The 27,416-nt window shown below is 47.2% G+C and overlaps 2 protein-coding genes across 3 annotated transcripts in view; one reads left to right on the top strand and one right to left on the bottom strand.

Annotated features, from left to right (window-relative positions):
* Window positions 1–320: 320 nt before the first annotated feature.
* Window positions 321–5,886, bottom strand: LOC132597530 (NUT family member 2G-like). The gene is made up of 6 exons (XM_060301405.1): window positions 5,201–5,886; window positions 4,115–4,243; window positions 2,930–3,069; window positions 2,150–2,445; window positions 1,633–1,749; window positions 321–1,112 (listed from the first exon to the last, which is right to left on the bottom strand). The coding sequence occupies exons 1-6, from the start codon at window positions 5,884–5,886 to the stop codon at window positions 321–323; spliced, it is 2,160 nt and encodes a 719-aa protein (XP_060157388.1).
* A 3,744-nt stretch (window positions 5,887–9,630) lies between these two features.
* The window catches only part of FAM240B (family with sequence similarity 240 member B), an 86,738-nt gene continuing 68,952 nt past the window's right edge, over window positions 9,631–27,416 (top strand). Inside the window, exons 1-2 of one of the 2 annotated variants that reach the window (XM_060300018.1) lie at window positions 9,631–9,700; window positions 13,741–13,855. Coding sequence is in view for 1 of the 2 variants with exons in the window: in XM_060300015.1 (XP_060155998.1) it covers window positions 9,665–9,700; window positions 13,741–13,855 (151 nt within the window). In the remaining variant the exon portion in view is untranslated. The remainder of the gene's footprint in view (window positions 9,701–13,740; window positions 13,856–27,416) is intronic. The other variant, XM_060300015.1, reaches the window with a different exon arrangement.

Raw genomic sequence — 27,416 nt, 5'->3', positions numbered from 1 at the left:
CTCTCTGGATCGCTCTCTGTGGAGCAGCGCAACACGAACAAGATGACAGTGGCCTGAGAGCATTTCCCACCAAGACGATCTTTATTCACAATTGATATACGTCACTCCAAAGGTCCTGCTCCCACCCACACCTGGCCACACCCACCTCCCCCACCTCCCTAACCCCCCACAATCCCATACCCCCTCCCCGGCCTGGTGGTCCTGCCCTCCCTCCCTTCCCCCCACATCATCCAGGGTCAGCATTGGGATGAGGAGGAGCCCCTAGGCTCCCCTGGGGGCCGCCCTGGGGCCTCGCCCTGGAGGGCCGGCCCAGCTGTTTCCTACTGGCTGCAGTGCTTCTTCCACTTCCTACTCTTCTCTGTGACACACGGGTCACACTTTCTTTTTCTCGGCTGTGAGGGGCGAGCTGGCCCCAGAGCCAAGGCTGGCCTCCCAGACACCCCGAGGCCAGCCCCAGGGATGGGCAGCTTCTCAGCACTGGCTGGGCGTCCACAGAGAGCCCCCTTCCTCGACTTGGGAGCGGCTGGTGGAGCTGGGCTGAGGCCTCTTCTCTGACGGGAGGGGGCGTGGGGAGCACTCTGGGTCCCCCAACCTCCAGGGGAGGCCAGGCCTGAGGCATGGGCAGGACTCTGGGACACCCAGCCAGGCAGCAGGCTCTGCAGAGAGCCGAACAGGAAGGCCAGGCTGGGGAGTTCCTCGTCGTCGTCACTGGAGCCGTCCCTGGGCCCTCGGGCCTCCCGAACAGGAGTGGCCTCTCTGAGAACAGACGCGTCCCTGGGTCCCCGTAGAGGGGCAGCGCGCCTTTGACCCTGGGGAGGGGAGGGCGGTCCGACCCGGAATGGAGAGACCTCCTGACGTCCTCGAGAGGGAACAAAGCCTTTGGGCCTGCACAGGCCAGTGTCTGTTTGGATGAGCCTATGAGGAGCCTCAGAATCGATCTCTGGTGGGCAGGCTTCATCACTGACCCCTGGATGGGGGTCTTGGTCGTGCCTCTGGGCACCTTGGCCGGCGTCGGGCTCAGAAGGACTTGAGCGCATTCCGGGTGCACCGTGACTCGGGGCTGCCCCCACACCCTCGTCCTCTTTCAAGGCCAGGAGTCGTTTCTGCACCAGCTGGTAGGAGGGAGGAGGACAGTGTTGGCTCCACACACACGTGTGAGAGGAGGAGCCCTGGGCAGTGGGACAATGGCCCTTGAGGGAAGGAGGGGACGGGGGACCCCAGGACTCGAAACCAAATACAGACACTGTGGCATTCCTGCCATCCTCCTGCACCTTATTCCCAGCTTTGTGCCCTTCCCTCCCCTCCCGGCTCCCCATCCTCTCCTTCCTTTCACCCTGTACTGCACCCACCCCAAAACGGGCCCTTCCCCATGCCAGGCCTCCCAGGCAGGAGAGGGATGGACAGCGCCAGGTGGCCCTCCACTTCTGGGGCCCTACCTCTCCCCTGTTCACTGGGGTCCCTCCGTGCCCTGGTCTTTCTGGGTGTCCCTTGTCTCCCGTGTTCTACCGGGGATCCCTCCCTCCTCTGGCTCCCCTGGGTCATCTGGGTTCCCCTGTCCCCTGGATCACCTGGGGTCCCCCTCCCATGGGGTCCCCTGGCTCCCTGAGTGTCCCTCTCCCTCCCCTGGCTCACTTCTTCCGGCGTGAGCCCTTCCTCCTGCTCCAGCTCCTTCGCTAGGGCCAAGAGATCCAGCTGTGCATCTGGGGAAAGCAGTTCTGCCAGGAATCGAGGGTGAATGACTGCCTCCACCTCGGACAGAAAGAAGAGGCTGTGAGCATCCTTGGCCAGGAGTGGCCTGTGAGACAAGAAGACCCGAAGGGAAAGTGAAAAGTAGAGATCCACCCCACTCTCCTCCACAAGGCGGGGATGCTCAGCACACACACACACACACACACACACACACACGCACATACACAGTCACACACAAAAGAGCACTTATACAGAGGCACATACACAGACACACAAAGGCATACACACTGACAGACACAAACACGTACACACATACATCTGCGTAAACCTCCCCTAACACCAGGCTCAGGAACAAGGAGCTGAGCTTAAGTCCCAACGGCCTGAGCAGAACCCAGATCTTGGGTGCTGAGTGTTCCATGCCCTGGCATCTTGTAGACCCCAGGCTCCAGGCCTAGCCTACCTTGGTGACAAAGTCCTCCTGGGAACACAGCTTGTCAATGTAGCTCAAGAGGCCCGGGTCCGAGTAGATGCCGTCCTCTTCCTGCTTCAGCTCATTTCCGTCCTCTCCACCTTCTGCATCTGACTCGCCTGTGGCTGAGTGGACGGGCCCCACCAGCGCATCCATGATGTCCATATACTCCCTCACAGCCTCGGGGGGAATCTCCTTGGGTGCCTTGGGCTCCGGGGGCTGCTGGGAGCTGTGTGGCTTTGGGTGGGAGGCCTGGGCCCTGGGGCCGGACATCCTGGGAGCACAGGCTGAGGCAGAGCGGGAGGAAGGGAAGGAAGGTGAGGGACTCCGGGTCCACCTCCTGACCACTGAGCACACATTGGTGAGGGCATTGTTTGGGCGACATTGATGTGGGTGTGGGGGGGTCAGGACCACCTGAAGCCTCATGCACTGTTGGAGAGGGGAGGTAAGGGGGCATCTAAGAGAGTCACAAGTAAGGAAGTGGGGAACCTCCAATTTTCTAGGGGTCTGCCCATCAAGCCCACTTCCTAGGCAGACTTTTTGCGGGGTCCTTTGACAGGGAGGTGTGAGAGGAGTTACAAAACTGACCAAGTCAATACCCCATAGTGACAAAGGGCAGCTGAGACCCCATGCCCCCACCTCCCGCCTCGGTGGCTGTTTTGGTTGAAAGACCAATGCCCCTGTCTTGAAGGAAAAGGATCCACGTGGGGACAGTAGCCAACCCTAGGCCCCTGTTACCTGTGCCTTCAACTCCAGTGGGAACCTGGGTGCCTGGCTGAAGGCCCACTTTCGGGGCTGGGGGCCCCCGAGGATCCAGCTTCGGTGGGGCTGGAGGAGGCAGGTCCTGCGCACACTGCATCCACTGCCACTTCTGAATCTGCATCTCATCCTCGGCCTCAAATTCCATGAACCTGGGGGGTGACGGAGGCACAGGCCACCCTGAGAAAAAGGCCTGGGTTCTGGAGCCCAACAAAGGCAGCCAAGAATGAGGGATTGGGAGAGGATGTGCCTTGGGGCTGTCAAGGCCCTGTGAGGTGCTGTCCACAGCAGGGAGCTGCTCCTGGAACTGAGACAAGATCTGGGACCCTTCCTGCCTCACCAGCACTGCAGGTCATTCAACAGCATAGACCCAGGTCGCTGAATTGAACCAGGTCAACGGGACACGTGGCTGACCCAGGGGCACCCTCCTCATGCCCCCCGTCCCCATCCAGAACCACATGAAGGGCTGACAGCCAGAGGCTGGAACAGGCATGTGTTCCCCACAGGGGTCCTTGCCCGAATCCAGGACCCTGGGCTGGGACTGAGCGTCCTGGAACAGAGACCTGGAGACAAGGCCCAGGAGAGGCTGGACGATGTGGGTGCTGAGCTTAGAGGAGAGGCCTTCCTTTCCTCTGAGAGGCGCTCGTTGGTTTGCTTTTCTTTCTTAAACCAAGGGGATTACCATGGAGCAAACAACGGAAGGGCCAGAGACCCTCGGGCTGATGACAGCTAGCTACCCCAGCCTCTTCAGGGATGCCAGTGTACCCACTCAGGCCACTTTTCATGAGGAGAGGGGGTCCCAAATCTATGTCAGTGGCCGCCAGCCACCCACCACTAAGGAAGCAGCAGGCTGGTGGGTGGAGCTCTTTCCCCGGCTCAGCCCATATGGCCAGAGTTGGACCCCACCTGGACTCACAGCGTCACCCTGCCCCATCCTGAGACCTTCATGTCAAGGCAGGGGTAGCTCAAAATCAGGGGAGGGCAGAGCTCCTGGTGGAGGAAGGACAGAAGACCCAAACTGTCAAGGTGAGGGAGGGGTTTCTGGAGGACAGTAGGGCCTCTGGGCTGCAGGGCCCCTGTTCTGAGTGACAGCCCTTCTCCTTTGTCCTCTCTGATGAGCACCCCCACGGCCAGACCCTGCCCTCACCCACTCGCCTCAGCCTCCACGCAGCCCCTGGGCCCAGGACGCTGACTCACTTTTCCGCTATCTTGTAGTAGATCATCCGGTCAACGTTGCTTATGCGCTGCCATTCCTGCACGGCCCTGCACAGTCCCCACTCCAGCGTCATGGTGGGCTTCAGGCGGGCCACGGATCGAAGCACTGGGCTGTAAGACCTTGGCGTCAGTCTCCGTGCCCAGCCCAGCCCCCACCTGCCTGACCCCACTGGCCAATGTGGACCACACATCTCTCAATGCAGCATGACTGAGCAACAGGAGGGTGAGAGGCAGGTGTCTGGGAGGGCAAAGACAAGCCTTCCCGGCTACTGCTGTCACCGCCTCACACTCACTCGAGGATGACCATCCACTCCCAGGCTACAGCTGGGACACTGTGCCTTGGGGAGCTCTTTTCCTCTTCAAGGCTGCCTTTTCATAAGAAAAATCACTATCATCAATGAGACGTGGCATGTGCCAGGCCATCTGCTAACACTTCATAGATTAGCCCAAGGAGTCTTCTGCCTGGTCCTCAGAGTGAAGTGTGACTGTCCCCTTTTTACGAGGGACCGGAGGTTTAGGATGGAAATGCCTGCCAGGCTCACAGTTCTAGTGGGAGAGAGCCCACGCCCTTAGGAGAGCTCTACCATCACCCTGTTCCTAGTGGAATTCTCCACAACAACCAAGTCGAGGCGTGCATTAAGCGCTCGCCTGGGCCCTGCACTCCTCCCCCTCCTCCGAAGTGACCTCCCCCGGCCATGTACACTCAAGTCCTGTATGAAAGGAGACGGCACCACAGGAGAGTGCGGCATCCACTCCTTTGCTCCTCACCTTACAGCACGACCCTCTCTGACTGCAAGTCAGCAGTCCATATTACCATGAGAATCATGGAAGAGCAAGTTGGCTAGACTCTCAGGGTGGTGGGGTGAGTTGAGATAAGGCACATTTCAGTCATGATGTCATGGCCTGGCAGGCTCACCCATATGACCGACAATGTGCCTTCTCATAGCATGGACATCGCCCTCAGACATTGCTTCCAGTATCCCTAGAAACCTAACCTGCGAGTCCATCCCCAGTTCCTCTTTATCTAAAAGCTCCGATAAGCTCACGACCCCCTGAGCGTTCACTCACATGAGAAAGCAGGAAAGAGCTTCTGCATCAGGACTCTGGGGAAGGTGTCTCCGCGCCAGTGGCTTGAGGCGCTGCCAACGTCGGAAGTTACTGTACACGCTCTGGGGGTTAGAGCAGTCACCCTGCGAGGCGTAGGACTGGTTGGTGGCCAGGCTACACTCCCTGGAAGTGCCATGTGGCCAAGGCCCAGAGTTCACTGGGCGAATGATGGGGACCAGCTGGGCAGCTGGTGGTGGAGCTTGAGGAGGAAAGCCTGGAGTCCAGCCTCCCTTGCCAGCCTGAGTAACTCCAACAGCTGGAGCAGTCACAATGGTCTCCATCGCAGGGGATGCTAAGAATACGGGTGGAGGACATGCAGTAGTCCTGCTGAGGGCCCCTGGAGCGCTCCAGGTGAGGGGGCCCTGAGTTATGATAAAGGTCTGAGTCTGGGGCGCCTCCACTGGCCTCCCTTGTGACCTGACTTGCACAGTGAGGTTGCAAGCCCCAGGGGCACTGGGTCCACAGCCACCATTAGCCACCAAAGGCATCGTGGGGAAAGCTGGCAGCAGCTGGCTGCTGCCAGGAGGGAATGCTGGGGTGATGGCAGGTGGCAGGTGCTGCCCCCAGGGTATCCGGTGCTGGGTGTCAGGAATGGGTGGAGGATAGAGCACTGCCATGGAATCAGACAAGGAGGCACCAAGGTGCATGACGACATCCGTTCCCAGCACTGGAGATGCTGTTGAGGCAAAGGAAAGGAGTGAATGGAGGAGGAGAATGGGCAAGTGGGACAGAGGCTCTCTGCGGCATCAGAGAGTAAATCTCCACAGGTGAGAGACACTTGGACGAGGGAAACTGCAGCGTGCAAATGTCTTCAAGTGCTTTTCATGCCCTGACCTCCAGTTGAGAATTATTCCACCGGTGACCCCGCGCCCATCCACCAAGGCCCCTGACCCCTGCCTGCCAAGAAGAAATTGCCTCAGCAAGCACTCACTTGGAGAGCCTCCCTAAGGCGCCCCCTGGCAGCTAAGCCTCACAGGCTGTCTCCCAAGACCTGGAACTGTGTGGACATCCGCTCTGTGAGAAATGCCCCTCAGCCGGCGTACTAGCAAGTAGGGACCTCCTGCAAGGTAAGTTCTAGGCACCCAAAGGCACTGTGTAAAATATTAGGGCCCCACCTCCTCCTCAGTCCTCCTTTTCCTCACGCTCAGTATAAATCCCCTCTTTCTTTCCCAGCCTCGCAAAACAAAACACAATGCTGGAAAATATCCCTCTAATGGAATCCTGATACAAACCCATAACACTGGCCCAGAATGCACCTGCATCTCAGAACAACCCACAGCAGGTACGTAACAAGGGCCAGGTCCTGCCACCCCCTTCCCAGGGCCCAGAGTCTCTGTCATCACTCAGGAGTTCTGTTCCTAGGAGGTGGGGGGGGGGGGTCTGAGAAGTAGGCACGTGTCCCTTAGATTCTGTCATTTCACAGCCAGTGATGGCTGCAGAGGATTAAACAAGGGCCAGGGAATTGTTATGTTACATTGGTCGTGGGAGTATAGACCGCCTGTGGTCCTTCCCCTTCCAGCTCCCAATAACGGAGAGACAATCTGAGAAGCAAGCATAAGCCAGGTGCCATGGTGACCAAGTTGTCTGAAACACATCCCTGTTCAGGAGAACAAGGTACACACCACGGTGCACCTAATTAACCAGAATAGGTGTCATAGGACGTTTAATAGTAACACAGAAGATCGTCTTCCTGACCCTGGGGTACACTCCTTTCCCCTTTAAAAGAGGAAGCAGCCTTCATAGACATTCCACCCGAAACAACCCCACTCCACATCTGTTCCCTGTCCATGAAGGAGTGACATGAAATATGAACAAACTCTTCCTCTCAAGGCAGCCTGAGGGTCCACCATGAGATACTGGACAAGATGAAGTAGGTCTGAAGTACTGCGATTCCAGAAATGGAAGGACAATTCAGAGCAACTCAGGAACCTGAGCCCTCTCTTGGCTGAACTTACACGGTTGCCCATCCCCTGTTGAATCCAAGGCAACAGTTACCTGAACTGAGAAGTGAGCTCTGGGCTGGGAGGAGTGGACGAGGTGTGGGCTGCGGCAGTTAGAGTAACCTCCTGCCTCGCTCTCAGAGAGGACACTTCACTACAGGTGTGGCCACACACAGCCCCATTGAATAGTTTTCTCACCAAGACCATCTCTCCCCAGGGCCCCCTGAGATACAGTAGGCTCCTGTTCAAATCCCTTTGGAAGATATGGTGAGGCAAGCTTCAGGTACCTCAGGAACATAGTACAGGTCTAGGCTTTCCTCATGACCCTCCCTGTGTCACCACCAGGACATCACACACATCCTTACACACACGTTTCAGAGTGGCTTGTCTCCGCTCTAGAAAGGATCAACCTGTCTGCTGCCATCCTTTCTCCATAGCCAGGGCAATTCCTCTTGATCTACCTCCAATGACCCCTCCTCCCCAGTGCAGTCTCAGGTTTCTTCGGGCTCCCCAGTGTCCCCAGGTGAAATGTCCTTGTGTGTCCAGTGCTCTCTTCTCCCTCTACTTCAGTCCAACTATGTGCCCACAGTGAAGTGTCACATGTGAACCCGAAGGATGTGAGAGATGGCAGGGTCTCTGAAAACACACCCCCAACCTATAGGCTTACCTCCTTCTGAAGCCATCCTGCAGGCTTGGGCACGGACTACTGCTGCCTGGTAGCCTCAATGAGAAAAGTCACGACCAGGACCCAGAGAGCGACCTGCTTCAGCAGTTGCTCAGGATCCAAGTAAAGGAGAGCCACGTTTAAATTTAAACAGTAGAATGTGGGCTGAAACGTTCTGCAGTGGGGGAGGGGCAGAGGGCACGTGGGTCGCGGTGGGGTGCGGTGGGGGGACATTCCACGAGGGCTCTGGGAGGTAGGCAAGAACCGGAAGTTCCTTCCATCTCCCACAGTGGCAACACAATTGGCGTGTGCCTCTTTAGGCAGTTGATAAACTTTTTTTGATTCATGGCACCGATGTTGGACATGACAGTCCCTTCCTTTCACGTCTTTATCCATCAACCTAGTTTTGTGTCCCTCAACACACTCTGCTTCCTACCTGGCTCTTGACTTACTTCAACAGAGACTAGACTTTCTGAACAAAATACACAAGTGTTAGTCTGATAAACATAAATAATGGCCACGTGGAACTGAGTATTTGAAATTAGGATTGTCTCAGCAGATGCAGTGTCTTTGACTGCTGTATGTACATCACTCCTAACGAAGTGGTCCTTGTGCTCCAACCAACATCCAGCAGGACCAGCCTTACTAATGACGCTTTGTGCTGGAAAGCCCCCGTCCAGCAAAAAACTGTCATGCAGTCCCCATGTCCAAGACCAGAATTCACTAAATGTCTTTCTCATAGTATTCCATGGTTGTTAAAGATTTAGTTTTTTACCTTTTAAATGATTTTAGTATAATATTTTAAGCGAGTAACACCTTCTCATGGTTCAAAATTAAATTGTGCAAAACGGAATATGCAGTGGTGAGTCCTCCTCCCACCTCTTTCCCCTGTCAACCCCGTCCTCTTTCCCGAAGGAAACCAGTGTTATCTCTTTCATTAAAATCTTCCCAGAGATACATCATGCAACTAAAAACGAAGGCAATCTATTTTTATAGAAGAGCGGAATTCTGCAAGATATTATAAAAAAGGAGGGAGGGAAAGTAAAATTGTTCCCATACTACCTGCTGTGTTGAAATTGGCCCAGATGGTCAACTCTTTCTCAAAATTATTAATAAAAAACCCAAAACCGTACAAAGGACACACCTGTTTATCAAGATTTATTGAACAACCTCCATGTAGTAAATACACTGAGAGAAAATATTCTAGAAGAGTAAATGTCTTGGAAAAACTCTAGGAACGGAGTCAGGAGACAGTATCTTAAGAGTGTTTCCCAGGTCTGAAATTCTTTCCTAGAATTGTTCTTGAACAGAAACTTCAGGCTTGCTAGGAAAAAGGACCTATTGTTTTTTGAAAGGCATAAACAAGAACCAAGGAACTGCAGTCCAAAGGGCATGAAAGCACTTGCCCCAATTTGAGGCTACTGTGCTTACAGCGGAGCTCTCCAGAACTCTTTGTAGCTAAGTGCATGGGTTTCACGTGTGCAATATAAAAATCACGAGTGCACATCTCACAAGAGCTGGTTTGAAGAAGAGACCGTCACGAAAGTTCCCGGCGAGGAGCGTCGCCAGTCAAGTTCCGCAGCGTTGCCCGACCCTCCATTTCTCTCCTCTGCTGCAGAGACCGCCTGGAGCAGATGCTCGCGCGCCCCGCGCCTGCATGCCTGCGCACGCCCACTGGGCGCGGGGCTCTCGGGCACGCGGACCGCCGTCCTCCAACGGCTCCCAGTGTCTGTTGGGGCAGTTTGCTCCGTAAGACAGGAGCGCATGCGCGAGCGCGGACGTTGGGGCCCTAACGGCCGTCCGGCGCGGGAGCGGGCTGTCATGGCGGCCTCTCGAGTCAGTTATAGGGATCCTGAGGTAAGCGGTACGGGGACTTTTCACCCCTCAGGTGTCACCGCTCTGCGCTCTTGTTCACCCTGTGGGTTATTTGTGCCCTTGTCCGTGTAAGGAGACTCGCCACAATGTGGATTCACGCCCCCATAGCGCTCGATTCCCTTGAGGTGTTTACCCCAGGGTTATTGGCACCGCTGGGGAGCCGGCTGCATGAAGGGTTCAGTGACTGCGGGGCCTACAGTGGGGGGTAAATCGTGTGTGCGAGCTATTAAACAGCTGCCGTTCTAGTCTGCGCGTTGTGAAGAGTACAAAAGCTAGAGGGAAGTTCTTGCGAGTTGAAAACCCTCATCTGCTTCCAGAGGTGTAGCTCAGGTGATTGGAAAATGAGTGAAGATCGAGGGAACACACTCATAGTTTCACTAGTGTCTTCCTTCTTATCATAAGAACATCAATCAACACTTATGTTCAAACTGCATTCTTTTGTCAGTGATGGGAGCAGCTTTGCTGAATGTGCTCATAAACATGTATTTGTAGTCTGATGTCAAATCATGATTGATTTGCAAGCATAGATGGGGTCTGTACATATTTACTTGGTTGGTGGGAATCTGATATGTAGTCAAATGTGCGGGTTGGTTTTGTCTGTGGATATTTGTCTTTGAAGGGAGGTCATGCCTGTGTTTTTGTGAGAGTGTGTAAGAGTGAGTGCTGTATTTGGAGGGTGTTGAGATGTGACGCAGGCATACTCAAGGAGTTGGTGGTTAGGTGTTTGTAATTTGGTGTTTGGGGAGTATGTTTACATGTGTTCTTTTCTCCCATGAATTTGGGGATTTGTGTGTGTCTAACGGTGCGTTTGGAAGGATTATCTGCCTATGCATAAGGGCAATGTCAGGAAAAGTCGTGGTGTATATTACTTTGGGTGTCCAGTCTGTTTATTTTGTATATTTGGGGAATGTAGGCTGATCATTTGTGTATTCAGGGCATGTTGTATGGTTATGGGGTGTTTGTGTGTGTGCATTTTCAGGAGCTGTCTATGTATATTTGGATGTGTAGAGGGCAAGTCTGTGACTATTTTATGGGACTGGTGGATGTTGTATATGTAGGTATGTTGTGTTTGTATGATTCTGTATTCTGCAAGATGGCAGAGTTAATTCTGTGTGAGAGGTTGGGAATGTGGGGTTATGTATACGCCAGTAGTGTGGTACTGTATGTGTATTTGGAAGAAAGGGCGTACAGGGTGATATTATCGCATATTTGTAGTGTACTGGGTAATTGTGGTGCTATTTGGGACTTGTGGAGAGTTGTGTGTTAAATGAGTTTGTGTGTGTATTCAAGGGGCATGGCCACTTGGAGGAATATTTGCTGAGGCTGTGCACTTGTAATTTTCAGTAGGAGCCTCTTAGGCTTATGTATTGTGGGAAGTGAGTATATGTGTATCTGATAGAGAGGTGGGGTTCTATGTTTCTACAGGGAAGATGGACAATTGCATTTATATGTATTAGAAATATGTGGTACCGGTATTTGTTAGTACTTGTATATGTGTGAGCTGGCTCCTGATAGCTAGGGATAAGTTGATATATGGAAGTTGTTTCCTAAATGGTTTGCTGGAGATATTTCCACGTATCTTACTTGTGTATTCTAATCCGTGTGTGTGTCCATCATCAGGTGCATGCATTATCAAAGTTTGTTCATTAGGTATGGAGTTGTTAGGAGTATTCAAAGTGTATTTCTTTGGAGAATGCTAGGGTGTTTATACATGTGTTTGGTAGGCGTAAGAGGTGGTCTGTCTATATATTCAGGGTGAGGGTAGAAATACACACACACACACACACACATATACAGTTTATATGCTGGGGTAGTGGTGGGGAGCTTGTATTCTGGAGAGGTAGCATAATGTATAGTGTTTGGGAGGGGATCCATATGTTCAGGGGTTAGGAATATTTGCATGTGTGTGTCCATAGGTGTGTGAGAATTGTGTATGTGTCTTAGTAAGACTGCAGAGGTTGTCGGTGTTTTTCTGTTTTGAGTGTGTCTGAGCATTTGGGGTGTATACTCATGAGGAGTTTGTGGGTGTGTGTATTTGTGATTTGTGAGTATATCAGGAGGCTTAGAGTCCTCTATGTGTCTATTTCGAAATGTAATGCCCGAAGAATTTAGTGGTGTTGCTTGTATGTGTGTTGTCAGTATTAGTGAGCTGGACTTATATGTATAGTTGACCCTTGAACAACACGGGTTTGAACCCCACGGGTCTACTTATAGTGGATTTCTTTTTCAGTAAATACTACAGGACTACTACAGGATCCATGGATGCAGAGCCACTGCATGGAGGGTTGGCCCTAACCCCCAAGCTGTTCAAGGGTCAGCTGTATTTGATAAGTATAGGTTATTTGTGTCTGTGTGTGTTTTTGAGTTCCTGGGGCTTGTGGGGTATGTATTCTGCGGGATGTGAGAGTTTAGTTTGTGTGTTTGGAAACGAGTAGACCGTGTAGGTTACGTGTGTGTGCAGGAATCCTGGAGTATATGTATTCCAGGGCTGTGGGATTGCATATGGGTCTCTTTTGGGATTGCACATGAGACAGTTGTGGACTTGGTGAGCCTGTGTGTTTAGGTACTCAGTGTGTACATCTGGATGGCATATCGGTTGCACATGTTTGTTTTCAGGCCCATGTTGTGTGTGTATATATAGTTGTGAGAGTGGAATGTGAATATTCAGGGTGAGTAAGGTTTCGCCTGTAAAAATTTAGGTAGTAAGAGGTGGTCTGTTTGTGTATTTATTCAGGGTGAGGGTAGAAATGTACGTGTGTGTTCAGGATATATATATATATATGTGTGTGTGTGTGTGTGTGTACCAACACATATGTATACGTGGTATCCTTTGGGTTATATATCTGTGGTGGGAGTTGAGGGTTCTACTTGGGGTGTAAGTGGATTCTGTGCACATATTCATAGGAAAAGGTATGGCATGTGCTGGAACTGGTTCATACTATCTTGGGATAGTCGATGGTGCCTATCTCTTCCCAGCTCTGTGTTTAGTGATGTCAGGTGGGTAGCTTTAAATTGGTCATGCTGGGAATATTTATACCATGTAGATACCATAAGTGAAGTCTTTCCCACCTTTCTTGGAGAGGTTTTTATCAAGCACTTACCAGCGTACTACTGATGTGCGTGTTTGGATGTATGTATGTATGAAGCAAGAATATTTGGGCATTGGTGGGTACGTATGGGACACTCATGTGAATTGTGAGTGGGGCATCTGGGGCTATGGGCCCTTGTATATGTGCATTGACCCTGGTAGTTGTGAATCATTGCATTGCTCCTATCCTGTTCTTTAGGGCCAGAGAATCCCCATAAATGTTGTTGATTCCCAGTAGAAATCATGCAGATGGCTACAGAGGTGTCTGTACCTTCGGCAGGTGGACACTACTTCAGCATTTGTGTGGTCCTAGCATCTAGGTCCCTAGAAGGGTGGTCCTGGTGGACAGATGGCCATGCAGAGCAAAACCTTCACAGGTGTGTTATTGGCGTGACAGGCAGCAGTCAGAAAGTCATGGGGCTTCCTGGATAGGAGGTCAGATGACCAAGGGCTCTCCCAGGAAAACCCCCTGAGAATCTGTTGGACAGCTACAGGCGTTACTTGCTCTTCTGTGGCACAGCTGACGTGCAAGGACACCCTCCACCATGGGGTCCAGAGCCATGTGTCCCTGAGCCCAACTGCCCCAGGGTGGTGGGAACTTTTGCATATCAGGCTGGTCAACTGTACCACTAGGTCTCAACCAACCTGTCTCCATGGAAACCTAAGTCCTCAGGGATAGGCAGGACCTCTAGGGATCACTGAGCTGACAAGGACAGAGGTGGGGAGGCTTTGTCACTGAGGGAGAGTCGGGAACTGAGACCTGGAGAGCCTTGGGAGTCCCACTCTGAGGAGATATGGCTCTGATGTTCCCAAACCCTTTAGACATGTTCTCTGTTCTTTTCTGAAGGCACAAGATGCTTCTAGCAGTGGGAAGCTTATCTCAGTTTCATGTTTCTCTGATAGGATGAACTGACCCTTTTATTCACTATTCCAGGTCGAGCTGCAAACCCATCAGAGGGAACCATGTGATCATTGTAGCCACCAGCTGACCCTACAGCCACCTTGTGCCTCCCTTGGACCCACCCTAGAATTTCTGAGCCTTCTTTCTGGTGAGTTTTGTGGCCTTTTCTCCCTCATTGTGAATCTTCCTGCCAATAAAACATGCTGTGAATGTTAACAAAAGGAAACCTCAACTAGAATTGGAGTCTGGAAGGCCCCCCCGTAGAGGGAGCTCTCATGCCTTGTAACTCATCATCAATTACCCCAACAGGAAGAGGTCATTTACTGACCCCAAAGAGGAAGTGCAACCACCTTACTACCCGAGCTGGAGGAGGGAAGACTTCCTTCCTGGCCAGCAACAAGAAATAGAAAATACAAATAGCTAATAGAAAATTCCGCAGTTTAGCCAATGAGACGCCACTGTCACCTGAAATTTTCCTTTCCTCCAGTGAACTTTCATTTTTTCCCTTGATGATGACTTTCTTTCCTTGTCCCACCCTCCTTACTATAAAAGCCTTCTGGGACTTCCTTGGTGGTCCAGCAGCTTAGACTCCGCACTTCCAATGCACGGGGCATGGGTTCGATCCCTGGTCGGGGAACTAAGATTTCCACATGCCATGTGGCATGGCCCAAAAAAAAAAAGCCTTCCATGTTGTGTAACCCGTTGGAGTATCTCCCTTTCTATCAGATGAGATGCTGCCTGATTCATGAATTGTTTAATAAAGCCAATTTATTCAAAATTCAAAGTAAATCTTCAAATTTACTCAGTTAAATTTTGTCTTTTAATACATTGGTGGCATGCAGAGGTGGCCACTAACAGTTTAATATGTATCCCTCCAGAAATGTTCTGTATAAAAATATGTATGTGCACTTTTCTAAAATCCACTCTTATGATTGGTACTGCTAACAGGATGATTTTATGATTAAATGCTTATCTTTTTAAAAAGAAAAAGATAAATATATTGGTGGCAGTGATGGGATCTGAAGCAAATTTCTGATAACATTTGGGACAAGGAGGAACAGGTGTGGTGCCCACAACTCCTTTGAGTTCCCTGTCTTTCTTGCCATTCCTGAAGGTTGTTGGTAAGCTCCTCTTGGTTTGAGCTCCATTCTCTTTGCGTTTGTGCTCCCAATCTAATTGGCTTTCCTTTACAGGGCAGGACAGTTTGGGCTGGTAGAGGATTCTCCCTGAGACCAAAGCCCTAGCCTTTCATATGGATATTCCCAGGACACAGTAACATCTCTTGGTTATTGCCAGTATATTTTTGAGCGGTAAACCCTAGCCCCTAATTTTGTTCCTTGGATTCCAGATTGGGCACTGCTGACAGTGTAGTCTGCACTTGCCCATCTGTTTGGAATCAGCCCCCAGTTTCCATGCTTGGAACTGTTCGTGGCGGCTATAGTTCTCCAATTTGTTTGGAATCAGTTTGCAGTCCCCATTCCTTGGGATTTGCTGGTTGGATCTTTTTCCTCAGTCCAAGGATCCCTGGTAATTGGTGGTGGTGCATACCAGGCCTTCTTTTGTCCAGGACATAGTAACATCTCTTTGTTACTGCTGATATATTAAGGTGCAGTTTTTTTTGTGTGTTCTTTTTTCTTTCAACATCTTTATTGGGGTATAATTGCTTTACAATGGTGTGTTAGTTTCTGCTTTATAACAAAGTGAATCAGTTATACATATACGTATGTTCCCATATTTCTTCCCTCTTGCGTCTCCCTCCCTCCCACCCTCCCTATCCCACCCCTCCAGGTGGTCACAAAGCACTGACCTGATATCCCTGTGCTATGGGGCTGCTTCCCACTAGCTATCTACCTTACGTTTGGTAGTGTATATATGTCCATGCCTCTCTCTCCCTTTGTCACAGCTCACCCTTCCCCCTCCCCATATCCTCAAGTCTGTTCTCCAGTAGGTCTGTGTCTTTATTCCTGTCTTACCCCTAGGTTCTTCATGACATTTTTTCCCTTAAATTCCATATATATGTGTTAGCATACGGTATTTGTCTTTCTCTTTCTGACTTACTTCACTCTGTATGACAGACTCTAGGTCTATCCACCTCATTACAAATAGCTCAATTTCGTTTCTTTTTATGGCTGAGTAATATTCCATTGTATATATGTGCCACATCTTCTTTATCCATTCATCCAATGATGGGCACGTAGGTTGTTTCCATCTCCGGGCTATTGTAAATAGAGCTGCAATGAACATTTTGGTACATGACTCTTTTTGAATTTTGGTTTTCTCAGGGTATATGCCCAGTAGTGGGATTGCTGGGTCATATGGTAGTTCTAGTTGTAGTATTTTAAGGAACCTCCATACTGTTCTCCATAGTGGCTGAACCAATTCCCATTCCCACCAGCAGTGCAAGAGTGTTCCCTTTTCTCCACACCCTCTCCAGCATTTTTTGTTTCTAGATTTTTTGATGATGGCCATTCTGACTGGTGTGAGATGATATCTCATTGTAGTTTTGATTTGCATTTCTCTAATGATTAATGATGTTGAGCATTCTTTCACGTGTTTGTTGGCAGTCTGTATATCTTCTTTGGAGAAATGTCTATTTAGGACTTCTGCCCAGTTTTGGATTGGGTTGTTTGTTTTATTGTTATTGAGCTGTATGAGCTGCTTGTCAATTTTGGAAATTAATCCTTTGTCAGTTGCTTCATTTGCAGATATTTTTTCCCATTCTGAGGGTTGTCTTTTGGTCTTCTTTGTGGTTTCCTTTGCTGTGCAAAAGCTTTGAAGTTTCATGAAGTGCCATTTGTTTATTTTTGTATTCATTTCCATTTCTCTAGGAGGTGGGTCAAAAAGGATCTTGCTGTGATTTATGTCATAGAGTGTTCTGCCTATGATTTCCTCTAAGAGTTTGATAGTTTCTGGTCTTACGTTTACGTCTTTAATCCATTTTGAGCTTATTTTTGTGTATGGTGTTAGGGAGTGATCTAATCTCATACTTTTACATGTACCTGTCCAGTTCTCCCAGCACCACTTATTGAAGAGGCTGTCCTTTCTCCACTGTACATTCCTGCCTACTTTATCAAAGATAAAGTGACCATATGTGCGTGGGTTTATCTCTCGGCTTTCTATCCTGTTCCATTGATCTATCTTTCTGTTTTTGTGCCAGTACCATACTGACTTGACTACTGTAGCTTTGTCTGAAGTCAGGGAGCCTTATTCCTTCAGCTCTCTTTTTCGTTCTCAAGATTGCTTTGGCTATTCGGGGTCTTTTGTGTTTCCATAAAAATTGTGAGGTTTTTTGTTCTAGTTCTGTGAAAAATGCCAGTGGTAGTTTGATAGGGATTGCATTGAATGTATAGATTGCTTTGGGTAGTAGAGTCATTTTCAGAATGTTGATTCTTCCAATACAAGAACATGGTATATCTCTCCATCTATTTGTATCATCTTTAATTTCTTTCATCAGTGTCTTATAATTTTCTTCATACATGTCTTTTGTCTCCTTAGGTAGGTTTATTCCTAAATATTTTATTCTTTTGGTTGCAGTGGTAAATGGGAGTGTTTTCTTGATTTCACTTTCAGATTTTTCATCATTAGTGTATAGGAATGCCAGAGATTTTTGTGCATTAATTTTGTATCCTGCAGCTTTACCAAATGCATTGATTAGCTCTAGTAGTTTTCTGGTAGCATCTTTAGGATTCTCTATGTATAGTATCATGTCATCTGCAAACAGTGAGAGCTTTACTTCTTCTTTTCCGATTTGGATTCCTTTTATTTCCTTTTCTTCTCTGATTGCTGTGGGTAAAACTTCCAAAACTATATTGAATAAGAGTGGTGAGAGTGGGCAACCTTGTCTTGTTCCTGATCTTAGTGGAAATTCTTTCAGTTTTTCACCATTGAGGATGATGTTGGCTGTGGGTTTGTCATATATGGCCTTTATTATGTTGAGGAAAGTTCCCTCTATGCCTACTTTCTGCAGGGTTTTTATCCTAAATGGGTGTTGAATTTTGTCAAAAGCTTTCTCTGCATCTGTTGAGATGATCATATGGTTTTTCTCCTTCAATTTGTTAATATGGTTTATCACATTGATTGATTTGTGTATATTGAAGAATCCTTGCATTCCTGGAATAAACCCCACTTGATCATGGTGTATGATCCTTTTAATGTGCTGTTGGCTTCTGTTTCTAGTATTTTGTTGAGGATTTTTGCATCTATGTTCATCAGTGATATTGGCCTGTAGTTTTCTTTCTTTGTGACATCCTTGTCTGGTTTTGGTATCAAGGTGATGGTGGCCTCGTAGAATGAATTTGGGAGTGTTCCTCCCTCTGCTATATTTTGGAAGAGTTTGAGAAAGATAGGTGTTAGCTCTTCTCTTAATGTTTGATAAAATTCGCCTGTGAAGCCATCTGGTCCTGGGCTTTTGTTTGTTGGAAGATTTTTAATCACAGTTTCAATTTCAGTACTTGTGATTGGTCTGTTCATATTTTCTATTTCTTCCTGATTCAGTCTTGGGAGGTTGTGCATTTCTAAGAATTTGTCCATTTCTTCCAGGTTGTCCATTTTATTGGCATAGAGTTGCTTGTAGTAATCTCTCATGATCTATTGTATTTCTGCAGTGTCAGTTGTTACTTCTCCTTTTTCATTTCTAATTCTGTTGATTTGATTTTTCTCCCTTTTTTTCTTGACGAGTCTGGCTAATGGTTTATCTATTTTGTTTATCTTCTCAAAGAACCAGCTTTTAGTTTTATTGATCTTTGCTATCCTTTCCTTCATTTTTTTTCAATTTATTTCTGATCTGATTTTTATGATACCTTTCCTTCTGCTAACATTGGGTTTTTTTGGTTCTTCTTTCTCTAATTGCTTGAGGTGCAAGGTTAGGTTGTTTATTCGAGATGTTTCCTGTTTCTTAAGGTGGGCTTGTATTGCTATAAACTTCCCTCTTAGAACTGCTTTTGCTGCAACACATAGGTTTTGGGTCGTCGTGTCCCCACTGTCATTTGTTTCTAGGTATTTTTTATTTCCTCTTTGATTTCTTCAGTGATCACTTTGTTATTAAGTAGTGTATTGTTTAGCCTCCATTTGTTTGTATTTTTTACAGATCTTTTCCCGTAATTGATATCTAGTCTCATGGCATTGTGGTCAGGAAAGATACTTGATATGATTTCAATTTTCTTAAATTTACCAAGGCTTGATTTGTGACCCAAAATATGATCTATCCTAGAGAATGTTCCTTGAGCCCTTGAGAAAAATGTATATTCTGTTGTTTTCGGATTGAGTGTCCTATAAATACCAATTAAGTACATCTTGTTTAATGTATCATTTAAAGCTTGTGTTTCCTTATTTATTTTCATTTTGGATGATCTGTCCATTAGTGAAAGTGGGGTGTTAAAGTCCACTACTATGAATGTGTTACTGTCGATTTCCCCTTTTATGGCTGTTAGTATTTGCCTTATGTATTGAGGTGCTCCTATGTTGGGTGCATAAATATTTACAATTGTTATATCTTCTTCTTGGATTGATCCCTTGTTCATTATGTAGTGTCCTCCTTTGTCTCTTGTAATAGTCTTTATTTTAAAGTCTATTTTGTCTGATATGAGAATTGCTACTCCAGCTTTCTTTTGGTTTCCATTTGCATGGAGTATCTTTTTCCATCCCTTTACTTTCAGTCTGTATGTGTCTCTAGGTTTGAAGTGGGTCTCTTGTAGACAGCATATATATGGGTCTTGTTTTTGTATCCATTCTTCCAGTCTGTGACTTTTGGTGGGAGCATTTAGTCCATTTACATTTAAGGTAATTATCGATATGTATGTTCCTATTCCCATTTTCTAAATTGTTTTGGGTTCGTTATTATAGGTCTTTTCCTTCTCTTGTGTTTCTTCCCTAGAGAAGTTCCTTTAGCATTTGTTGTAAAGCTGGTTTTGTGGTGCTGAACTCTCTCAGCTTTTGCTTGTCTGTAAAGGTTTTAATTTCTCCATCAAATCTGAATGAGCTCCTTGCTGGGTAGAGTAATCTTGGTTGCAGGTTTTTCTCCTTCATCACTTTCAGTATGTCCTGCCACTCTCTTCTGGCTTGCAGAGTTTCTGCTGAAAGATCAGCTGTTAACCTTATGGGGATTCCGTTGTGTGTTATTTGTTGTTTTTCCCTTGCTGCTTTTAATATGTTTTCTTTGTATTTAATTTTTGACAGTTTGATAAATATGTGTCTTGGTGTATTTCTCCTTGGATTTATCCTGTATGGGACTCTCTGTGCTTCCTGCACTTGATTAACTATTTCCTTTCCCATATTTGGGACGTTTTCAACTATAATATCTTCAAATATTTTTTCAGTCCCTTTCTTTTTCTCTCCTTCTTCTGGAACCCCTATAATTCGAATGTTGGTGCGTTTAATGTTGTCCCAGAGGTCTCTGAGACTGTCCTCAGTTTTTTTCATTCTTTTTTCTTTATTCGGCTCTGCAGTAGTTATTTCCACTGTTTTATCTTTCAGGTCACTTATCCGTTCTTCTGCCTCAGTTATTCTGCTATTGATCCCATCTAGAGTATTTTTCATTTCATTTATTGTGTTGTTCATCATTGTTTGTTTCCTCTTGAGTTCTTCTACGTCCTTGTTAAATGTTTCTTGCATTTTGTCTATTGTATTTCCAAGATTTTGGATCATCTTTACTATCATTATTCTGAATTCTTTTTCAGGTAGACTGCCTATTTCCTCTTCATTTGTTAGGTCTGGTGCGTTTTTATCTTGCTCCTTCATCTGCTGTGTGTTTTTCTGTCTTCTCATTTGCTTATCTTACTGTGTTTGGGGTCTCCTTTGTGCAGGCTGCAGGTTCATAGTTCCCGTTGCTTTTGATGTCTGTTCCCAGTGGCTAAGGTTGGTTCAGTGGGTTGTGTAGGCTTCCTGGTGGAGGGGACTAGTGCCTGTGTTCTGGTGGATGAGGCTGGATCTTGTCTTTCTGGTGGGCAAGTCCACGTCTGGTGGTGTGTTTTGGGGTGTCTGTGGACTTATTATGATTTTAGGCAGCCTCTCTGCTAATGGGTGGGGTTGTGTTCCTGTTTTGCTAGTTGTTTGGCATAGGCTGTCCAGCACTGTAGCTTGCTGGTTGTTGAGTGAAGCTGGGTGCTGTTGTTGAGATGGAGATCTTTGGGAGATTTTTGCAGTTTGATATTATGTGGAGCTGGGAGGTCTCTTGTTGACCAGTGTCCTGAAGTTGGCTCTCCGACCTCAGAGGCACAGCACTGACTCCTGGCTGCAGAACCAAGAGCCTTTCATCCATACGGCTCAGAATAAAAGGGAGAAAAAGTAGAGAAAAAGATTTAGTAGAAGTAGGAAGAAAGAAAGAAAGGAGGGAAGGAAGAAAGGAAGGAAGGAGGGAAGGAAGAAGGAAGGAAGGAAGGAAGAAAGAAAGAAAGAAGAAAAGAAGGAAAGAAAGAAAGGAGGGAGGGAGGGAGGGATGGTGCGAGGAAGGAAGGAAGGAAGGAGGGAAGGAAGAAGGAAGGAAGGAAGAAAGAAAGAAAGAAGAAAAGAAGGAAAGAAAGAAAGAAAGGAGGGAGGGAGGGATGGTGCGTGGAAGGAAGGAAGGATGGAAGGAGGGAAGGAAGGAAAAAAGAAAGAAAGAAAGAAGATAAAGTAAAATAAGATAAAGTAAAATATAATAAAGTTATTAAATTAAAAAATAATTATTAAGAAAAACAATTTAAAAAAAAACGGACGGATAGAACCTTAGGACAAATGGTGGAAGCAAAGCTATATAGACAAAATCTCACACAGAAGCATGCACATACACATTCACAAAAAGAGGAAAAGGGGAAAAAATCATAAATCTTGCTCTCAAAGTCCACCTCCTCAATTTTGGGATGATTCGTTGTCTAAAGGAGGGAAGGAAGGAAGAAAGGAAGGAAGGAAAGAAATAAAGAAAGAAGGAAAGAAAGAAGATAAAGTAAAATAAAATAAAGTTATTAAAATTAATTATTAAGAAAAAAATTAAAAACACAACAAAAACAAAAAGACACACAAAAAAAACGGACAGAATCCTAGGACAAATGGTGGAAGCAAAGCTATACAGACAAAATCTCACACAGAAGCATACACATACACATTCACAAAAAGAGGAAAAGGGGAAAAAATCATAAATCTTGCTCTCAAAGTCCACCTCCTCAATTTGGGATGATTCGTTGTCTATTCATGCATTCCACAGATGCAGGGTACATCAAGTTGATTGTGGAGCTTTAATCCGCTGCTTCTGAGGCTGCTGGGAGAAATTTCCCTTTCTCTTCTTTGTTCTCACAGCTCCCAGGGGTTCAGCTTTGGATTGGGCCCCGCCTCTGCATGTAGGTCGCTGGAGGGCGTCTGTTTTTTGCTCAGACAGGGCGGGGTTAAAGGAGCCGCTGATTCGGGGGATCTGGCTCACTCAGGTCGGGGGGAGGGAGGGGCGCAGAGTGCGGGGCGAGCCTGCAGGGGCAGAGGTCGGCATGATGTTGCACCAGCCTGAAGCCCGCCGTGCGTTCTCCCGGGGAAGTTGTCCCTGGATCCCGGGAACCTGTCAGTGGCGGGCTGCACAGGCTCCCCGGAAGAGGGGTGTGGATAGTGACCTGTGCTCGCACACAGGCCCCTTGGTGGCGGCAGCAGCAGCCTTAGCGTCTCCCGCCCGTCTCTGGGGTCCGCGCTTTTAGCCACGGCTCACGCCCGTCTCTGGAGTTCCTTTAAGCAGCGCTCTTAATCCCCTCTCCTCACGCACCAGGAAACAAACAGGGAAGAAAAAGTCTCTTGCCTCTTCGGCAGCTCCAGACCTTTTCCCGGAGTCCCTCCCGGCTAGCCGTGGTGAGCTAACCCCTTCAGGCTGTGTGCACGCAGCCAACCTGCGCTCTGACCAAAGCCCGAGCCTCAGCTCGCAGCCCCGCCCGCCCCGGCGGGTGAGTAGACAAGCCTCTCGAGCTGGTGAGTGCCGGTCAGCACCGATCCTCTGTGCGGGAATCTCGCCACCTTGCCCTCCGCACCCCTGTTGCTGTGCTCTCCTCCGCGGCCCCGAAGCTCCCCCCTCCGCCCCCCGCAGTCTCCGCCCGCGACAGGGCTTCCTAGTGTGTGGAAACCTTTCCTCCTTCACAGCTCCCTCCCACTGGTGCAGGTCCCATTCTTATTCTTTTGTCTCTGTTTTTTCTTTTGCCCTACCCAGGTACGTGGGTAGTTTCTTGCCTTTTGGGAGGTCTGAGGTCTTCTGCCAGCATTCAGTAGGTGTTCTGTAGGAGTTGTTGCACGTGTAGATGTATTTCTGGTGTATCTGTGGGGAGGAAGGTGGTCTCCGCGTCTTACTCTTCCACCATCTTCCCCTGCGGCCCCTTTTTGTGTTCTTTTGGGTTGACAAAGGCTAGCTAAGGAAATGAGATCCTTTATTGCCAAAGAGTTGAGAATGCCAGCTTCTGGCACACCTGCTTATTTTATATTTAAGAACTATGGTCCTGGAGGTTGTAGATATTTAGAAAGATGGCAAAATTATACTAATATTGATCTAGAATTACAATGGTCATTGTGGGTAATGTTTCAGTTAGGTAAGATTGTTCATTTAAGGAAAACACTGGTGAGCAAGGGATCCCAAATTGGACAGGGAGAATGAGATGCCTGTTTTAATTGGTATGTAGAAGTTTACAGAAGGTTTCAAGATTCCAAAATAGCTTCGTTTAGAGACTTAGAACAAAAAGCTAATGAAAAATTAAAGAGACAAAAGGTACCTGAAACAAAAGACCATAAGACAGATGTGACTGCAGATTTAACTCCTACTGTCCCCCTTCCTTTTTCACCTGAGTACTCTTGTTTTACTCATTTTCTGTCTGCAATACTTTTCTATTCCAAAGAGAATATTGAACAATTGCCATTTAAAGTAAAACTACCTGAGGTTGCAGGTGAGCCCCCTCAGGTGTCCTTTACCCCTTGGTCAAAGACTGAGCTGAGAGCTATAGTCAAAGAATTCTCTAAACCTAGGGAGGACCCCCCAACAGTTATTGAAGAATTTAGAGTCCCTGTCAGGGTGTATGTCCCCAAACTGCTAGATCTTTATCCGCTTGTACACGTGTTGGTAGGACTGGGGAAAGCCCCAGAATGGATGCGGGAAGCAAAATGACATAATCCCTAGGATGATCTTCAAGATCCTCAACCTGAAAAGGCTTGCAGAATAACAACTGACCTTTTACAAGCTATTCCTAAAATCTTCCCTGCTCACACTTGGTCTATTATTAATTGGCCTAATAATGATTGGTCTATTATTCACTCATACAAACAAAAGACGGGTGAATCTGTGGAAGACTTTAGAACCAGTTTGGAAGCTCTCTTTTTACAGCAGTTGGTGTTCCAAGGAACAAAAAGGCCACTCAGCCTGCTTTAACTGCCCTTTTTGTAAATGGATTATCTTCTGAGATTAGTGGATTGATAAAAGGGCAGAAAAGAGGGTGGGAGGCTGTAGGCCTGACTGAACTCGTGACTATAGCTGAGCATTTTGAAAGGACCCTGGAGCCAGATCAGAAACAGAAATCCACCAAGCTCATAGCCTTACAGTTACAACAGCTCTAAGGCAAGAGACACAAAATAACACCTGGGCCTCCCCTATTACAACCTCCTAGGGGTCCATGATCAATTCGATGACCCAAAGTTGATGTTTCATTTGTAATCAGTGAGGACACTGGAAAAAAAGCTGTCCTCAAAGGTCCTATGCAAACTCTTCACAAATGCTCTCATAACTGTCTCAAAGGGAGGGCCCCCCATGACCCTCTCCCATAGTTGGCAGAACTCCAGAGGTTCTCTGGTAAACTATTACCAGCAATTAGCTTAAACAGCCCAGAGGAAAATATAATGAAAAACTGCCAAATTTTAGTTGATACTAGAGCTATGGTTTCTACTTTAAACCCCACTCTCATACTTCACTTTGAAATCTACGTTAAACCCTAACCCTAACTGTAAACAGAATTACCTAACCCTGTAACACCCTACCCCTAGCCCTAACCAGAGCTGTGCTTTCTACTCTAAATCCCACCCTTCAAAGAACAACAGGTCCCTCTGAGTAAAGAGGATGTTTCCATAGTGGGAGTACCTAATACAGTTCAGAGAGAATATTTATCTCCACCAAGATTCCTTTTTGCTATGCAATATAGCCCCAGTTAATCTATTCGGTAGAGATCTCTTTTCTAACTTAAAAGGGCCAGTACATTTTGCCTCCAGTGGAGATCTCACCTTAAAATTTCCTGATCAACCTTAACCTGATCATTTATGTTCCTTAATATCAGTCCTGGATATAAAAGAGGAAGTTCAACAAAAGTTCCCTAATTGGATGGAGATGCCTGCAAATTTGGGGGCTACTTCTGACAGTGTTAACATCAGAAGAATAAAAAAATGCAAACCTATAAAGATTCAGATAGATGTAGCTAAACCTCTCCCTAGGTTTCCTCAGCAACTATTAAAGGCTGCGGTCATACAAGGTCTCATACCTATTGTAGAAGACTTAATTGCCCAGGAGGTAATCATTCCTGTACTCGTCCCTGCAGCATGCCAATCTTGCCTGGTTGGAAACCTGGCAGGAGGGCGATTTGTCCAGGGCTTGGGAGCTGTTAATCAAAATAGTTTTTCCCTGTTTTCCTGTTGTTCCAAAGCTAGCCACCCTTCTGTCACAAGCTTCAACTGACTTGAAATGGTTTAGTGTTGGAGACCTTTGTTCACCTTTCTTCAGCATCCCGGAGACTCAACAGCCAATATCTATATGACTTTACTTGGAACAGTCAACAATATACCTGCACTTTTATGCCTCAAGGGTTCACTGGGACCCCTTCTTTTTTCTCCCAAGTACTTCTCCAAGATTTAAGTACCCTCTAGTTCCCTGAGAAATCAACCATTTTACCATATGGAGATAACCTGCTGCTGTACTCAGCTACTGTAAAGATTCCATAAGGCATTCATAAAAGATTCCATTTATTTGCTGCAACAGTTAGCTGAGAACGAACACAAAGGAAAAATTACAATTATCTCTAGATGCTGTTCATTACCTAGGACATAATCTAAGCACTGAAGGAATTCAGCTATGTCCAGAGAGAATTAGGCTGATACAGGAACTTCCTAGACTCACAACTAAGTGCTAGCATTGTGGATTTCTAGGTTTAGCTGGTTATTGCAAGCTCTGGGTTCCAAATTTTTCTGTTACCTCTTCCACTCTATGAACTTATTAAAGATGTAGTTCCTGAATCCTTTGCTTGGGAAGATAAACATAAGCAGGCTTTTATGAGGCTAAAACAAGCACTGCAAGAGCTGCCTGCCTTAGGGTTACCCAAATGATCAGATTCAGGTTGATCCGGAAACTTTAAGGTGAGATCTCCACTGGAGGCAAAATATATTAGCCCTTTTAAGTTAGCAAAGAGATCTCTACCTAATAGATTAACTTTAGGTTATTCAAAACGTTTTACTTTATCTGTGCATAAAAGTCATAATCAGGCCGGGCAGAACTCTGTGAGCATGGTAGTAAACATAGGCCTGTTGCCTGTTATAGCATGCAACTTGATTCAGTTGCTTTTGCCTGTCTCAGTTGTCTTCAGGTTATAGCCACAACTGCAAATTTAGTGGAAGCCTTGTCAGATTTGACTCTAGAAAATGAAGTTTATTTGCAAACTCCACACATTGTCCACAGTCTTCTTAAGGCTGAATTGACAACATTTCACTGCAATTATCACTAGATTAACTTCCTGTGAAATCCTGCTTTCACCACCTAATCTTTATCTTAAACTTTACAACGTTCTCGATCCTGCTACACTACTACCTGTGTCTCACAAAGGTGAGGGCCATGACTGCAAGGTAACAGTGTCCCATGGGAATTCCCTGGTAGTCCATTGGTTAGGACTCCGAGCTTCCACTGCAGGGAGCGCGGGTTCGATCTCTGGTCGAGGAACTAAGATCCCACAAGCCACATGGCGCGGCGCAAAACAAAAACAAAACAAACAGAAAACAGTGTCCCATTTTGTGACACTGTGTCCTGAGTAAAGATGTTCCCAAGTCCAAGCTTGCTCGGCTTGCCGCACGATAGGCCGTAAATCGGAGATGAGGTGTTGAGACAAGGAATATGACTTTATTCGGAAAGCCAGCAGACCGAGAAGATGGTGGAGTAAAGTCTCAAAATAACCATCTTATTGGGGCTTGGATGCCAGTTTCTCTTATAGCACAGAGATGGGGAGGAGATGAGGAGGTAAAATAAGGCGGCCATAAGTTTTGCGAATAGCCTCTGGAATGGCCAGCCTCGGGGAGGAGATGTGTTCATTTCTTCTTAATTGTAGCCATCCACAGGTGGACAGAGTCCATATGTTTCCCTGAAAAAAGGCACTTTGGTTTAACATTCAGATAGAGGGACAGGGTTCCCCGAGGCAGGCCATTATGTACAGACAGTATCCTTTTAGTGAACAAAAGCAGCTGAAGGCAAAGGTTAAAGTAAAAGAAACAGATCCAACGGTGTAGTCAGATTTGGCTCTTCCCTGTTACAATTCCCTACTGTCAATGTCCATTCCACAGTCTTGTGGAAAAAGGGGTGACGGCCCTTCTAATTGCTTCGTCAGATGGAGCTTTCCGGGAGTGTCCACCATGGGTGCCAGTGTTCCAAACGTTGTGTTTTTTTTTTTTTTGTTCCTCTCTGGAAAGTGTCTCCTTTACACCTGTAGCCTTAAAAAAATATTCTCAGCCTAAAAGTTGAGAGTTATGATCTATTTGACGGG

Source organism: Globicephala melas, chromosome 6, assembly GCF_963455315.2.
Source record: "Globicephala melas chromosome 6, mGloMel1.2, whole genome shotgun sequence".
Lineage (NCBI taxonomy): Eukaryota > Metazoa > Chordata > Mammalia > Artiodactyla > Delphinidae > Globicephala > Globicephala melas.
This window is presented reverse-complemented; position numbering and strand designations above follow the sequence as displayed.